The sequence below is a fragment of the Trypanosoma equiperdum genome, assembly GCF_001457755.1.
Source record: "Trypanosoma equiperdum strain OVI genome assembly, contig: ctg_1573, whole genome shotgun sequence".
NCBI lineage: Eukaryota > Euglenozoa > Kinetoplastea > Trypanosomatida > Trypanosomatidae > Trypanosoma > Trypanosoma equiperdum.
Window position 1 is genome coordinate 12,605 of NW_027123586.1, and position 3,188 is coordinate 15,792.

Sequence of the window (3,188 nt, forward strand, 5' to 3'; positions counted from 1 at the left end):
AAGAACCGTATTAACCTTTGGGATGAAGAGACCCAAAACCAGTGCCGCTACAGATAAGGTTACAACTGAGGCACAATGTTTCCAAAAGGGCAATACATCCGCATTCTTTCCTGCAATGCTGTATAACGCATTACGACACGCCATAGCGAGCAGCGCATATGAGGCGATCAGCTTCACAAGCACACCAATCATACCAACCATCACCGCAGGTTCATTCACGGGATCGTACATGAGCAAAATTGAACCGGTAACATCACGGCCAAAGTCCATGTAACCGAAAAATACGGTGAGTATATACAACACGGTACACATACACATCGCGATAGCGGATGAAATAACGAACTTACGCACGGAGCGATCCTTCATGTCCATATATATTTCATACGCCGTGTCCTGGCACGTGTATGAGAACATAAATACTCCCAATCCTTCAACAGCTGCATTCCCGCTATTAAAGAGAATGATAGCAGCTGTATCACTCTTTCCAACACTAACATCCTTAATATTCTCCGGAAGCCCATTTAGACACGAGTGCACAACAATCACAATGACAAAATACACCATGAAAGTAACGGCAAAGGTGGAAACATGACGAAGTGAATCCACATGTCGCGGTATCACAAGTGGAAGCATACAACAGAGCCATAGAAGCGCGGTCAAAAGTCGGTTGCCCGTATTTCCCTTCCAGAACTCAGGTGCATCGGTTCCCTTCAAAATAGAAGAGAAAATATCTCCCACTGAAATCACGTAGGCAATACAACTCGTAAAGCCATCAAATGCTCGAACAGCAGCGATGGCATATGCAGCCCAGCGCCCCAACACCACAAATGTAACGCCTTCATATGTGAGTGCTTTAGAACGTTCGGCTGCAAGGGCGAGATTATACATGGAATATATGGTCATGCAATTAATTATGACGAGATATAATATTCCCATCACAAGTCCGCTTCCATTGGCGGTTGACGGCAAACCAAAGATGCCGGCGCCCAACGTCGTGGCCGCGATGTTAAAGGCGCTGGCAAAAATCCCTCCAGGAGGAATGACGGCGGCAATTTTTTTGCTCAGTTTGGAAAATGGAGCAAATTTAGATTCTGAATTGTTTGATTGAATGTCTTCGTAGGCCTCATAGTTTTTAATGCCATCATCCGAGGCATTAAGAGCATTCGGCTCATTGGAAGCATAAACAACGGCGGGGGTTATATTTCCACGGACATTACTCATTAGGTCCAATAACAGCTTAGGGTCTGATTTAGTTGGTCGCTGGCTGAAATCACCAATTACTAACAGAAACCTCACCTGCAGTAAATGAAACAAATATCATAGAAGAAGAAAAAAAGAAAAAGAAAAAAGGATCTAAAGGTGGTGAGATGGAAAATAAAACAATTGGACAATTAAAATACATAAACAAATCCCTTTGATTATTTGTTCGTTTATTTACGCCTTTTTATCATTTATATGGCGACGGGTTTCTTTTTTCTTTTTTTGTGCTTCTTTCTTTCGTTTCTATTCCGATACACTCTACATATTTTTTTTGTTGTTTTAGTTCCTCTCTCTCTTTTCTTCCCTACGCTGTTGTACATTTTAAATGTATATATATATATAGTAGTAATACAACGATTGCAGATGGTAACCTCGTAGCAGTTTAAAAAAAGGGAGAGAGAAACAAAATACTAACGGAGAGAAAGTAACAAAAAGAGGGGGGAAGGCGTTGAACCTCGAAAAATGGTTGGCACTCAACTCTGCAAGGCACATGCTATCGGTTGTATCATTGCTGCATTTTCCATTGCAACCTAAACGTATAAACATAACAACAACAATAATAACAAAAATGACAAACATTGTTTACGGACAGCATCAAACTGAAGCGAGAATAATCATTAGTAAAGTAGCAAAAGTTACACGACGAATAAGAGTGAAAAACAAAATTGAAGGGAAACGACAATCCAGTGTAACGGGGGGTAAACTCAACGAAATGAGCAGGGCGTTACAAATAAATAAACATAAGCCCGAAATGACTACCAAATGAAAAAAAAAAACACAAAACAAAACAAAAATAAAAATAGTGAAATGCAAAAGCATTCAAGCATCACTTTAATTCCCCTTTTCGAAATTAAGTTCGCTGACCCTTACCATTTTTTGCTCACCATTGGGTAAATAATGAGCGTGTTCAAAAGGCACACGACAGGTCGGTTGTTTGCTACGCATATATGCGGGTTTGTGTCGGTCAGCGGGACGAAGGCGATCCATTTCTGCTTTCACGGGTTTAAAAGTGGAGTACGTTTTCACTCCCCATGCGTAACTGTAGCGACTGGTAATACGGGGTTTCATTACTTCAAGAACAAGCGCAGCTCGTGACTGAGCCTCTTCAATCAATGACTGGCGATCCATACACTCCTCCATCATCATGACAATTTGAGAAATGTTATCATGTTCTTCCTTTAAAATCTCCGCGCGCTCATCATCTTCACCATAAATGACGACATTCAGCACACGTTGAAAGTTGAACTCACGCCTCAACCGAGCGACGCATTCATCTGCATTGATGTACTCCTCCTCTCCCTGTTCTACATTTTCCCCATCTGCATCATCATTTTCATCCTTCTTTTGTTCCTTGTTGCCCTCAGGGTTGCTTCCACCCGCGGCGTTCTTTTGCACGAGAAGAATACCTGACCGCTGCAATTCCTCTGCCCATTTCAATTTTGTAATACCGCGGTACCATCGCTGACACAAATTTTCACGTGCGAACGTCTCACCAGCAGCAAGACGAGAAACCACGGCAAAAAGGGGGTCCTCCTCCTGAACCAAAATCCCTCCCAACATGGCGGTTTCTTCAACAGCTGAATGGTTTATTACTTCCGATGCACACCCCTCATATTCCATTATCTTGCTCAATTCTAATAATATCAATACCAATAATAATAATAATAATAGTAATGGTGTTCAGGTATGTGCTTGTCTCTTTTCGTTTTGTTTTCTCGGGTTGTTTTCGTTTTCGCTCTCTAACAAACGAGTTTCCAAGAAGTTACTTGTCTTGAAACAGTATACGTGAAGAAAGAAATAGAGAGGGGAAATAAAAATCATCACTTTTAGTGCCAAATCAGCACAGACAAAGAAAAGCGCAAATACAGAATGCATCAATAACAAATAAAAGGGAACTCTTAAAGAAATATTCTCTGTTATTTTTTTTT

The 3,188-nt window shown here is 41.1% G+C and overlaps 1 protein-coding gene and 1 pseudogene across 2 annotated transcripts in view; both read right to left on the minus strand.

Moving 5' to 3' along the window:
* The window catches only part of TEOVI_000841300:pseudogene, a 1,265-nt pseudogene extending 194 nt beyond the window's left edge, over positions 1-1,071 (minus strand). Inside the window, exon 1 of the mRNA in view lies at positions 1-1,071. This exon is cut by the window's left edge and continues 15 nt beyond it. Within this exon, the coding sequence occupies positions 1-1,071 (1,071 nt within the window).
* Positions 1,072-2,091: 1,020 nt separating this feature from the next.
* TEOVI_000841400 (uncharacterized protein) lies at positions 2,092-2,880 on the minus strand (the record flags this gene model as incomplete). The annotated part of the gene is made up of 1 exon (XM_067222151.1): positions 2,092-2,880. The coding sequence occupies one exon, from the start codon at positions 2,878-2,880 to the stop codon at positions 2,092-2,094; it is 789 nt and encodes a 262-aa protein (XP_067078252.1).
* Between the last annotated feature and the right edge of the window lie 308 nt (positions 2,881-3,188).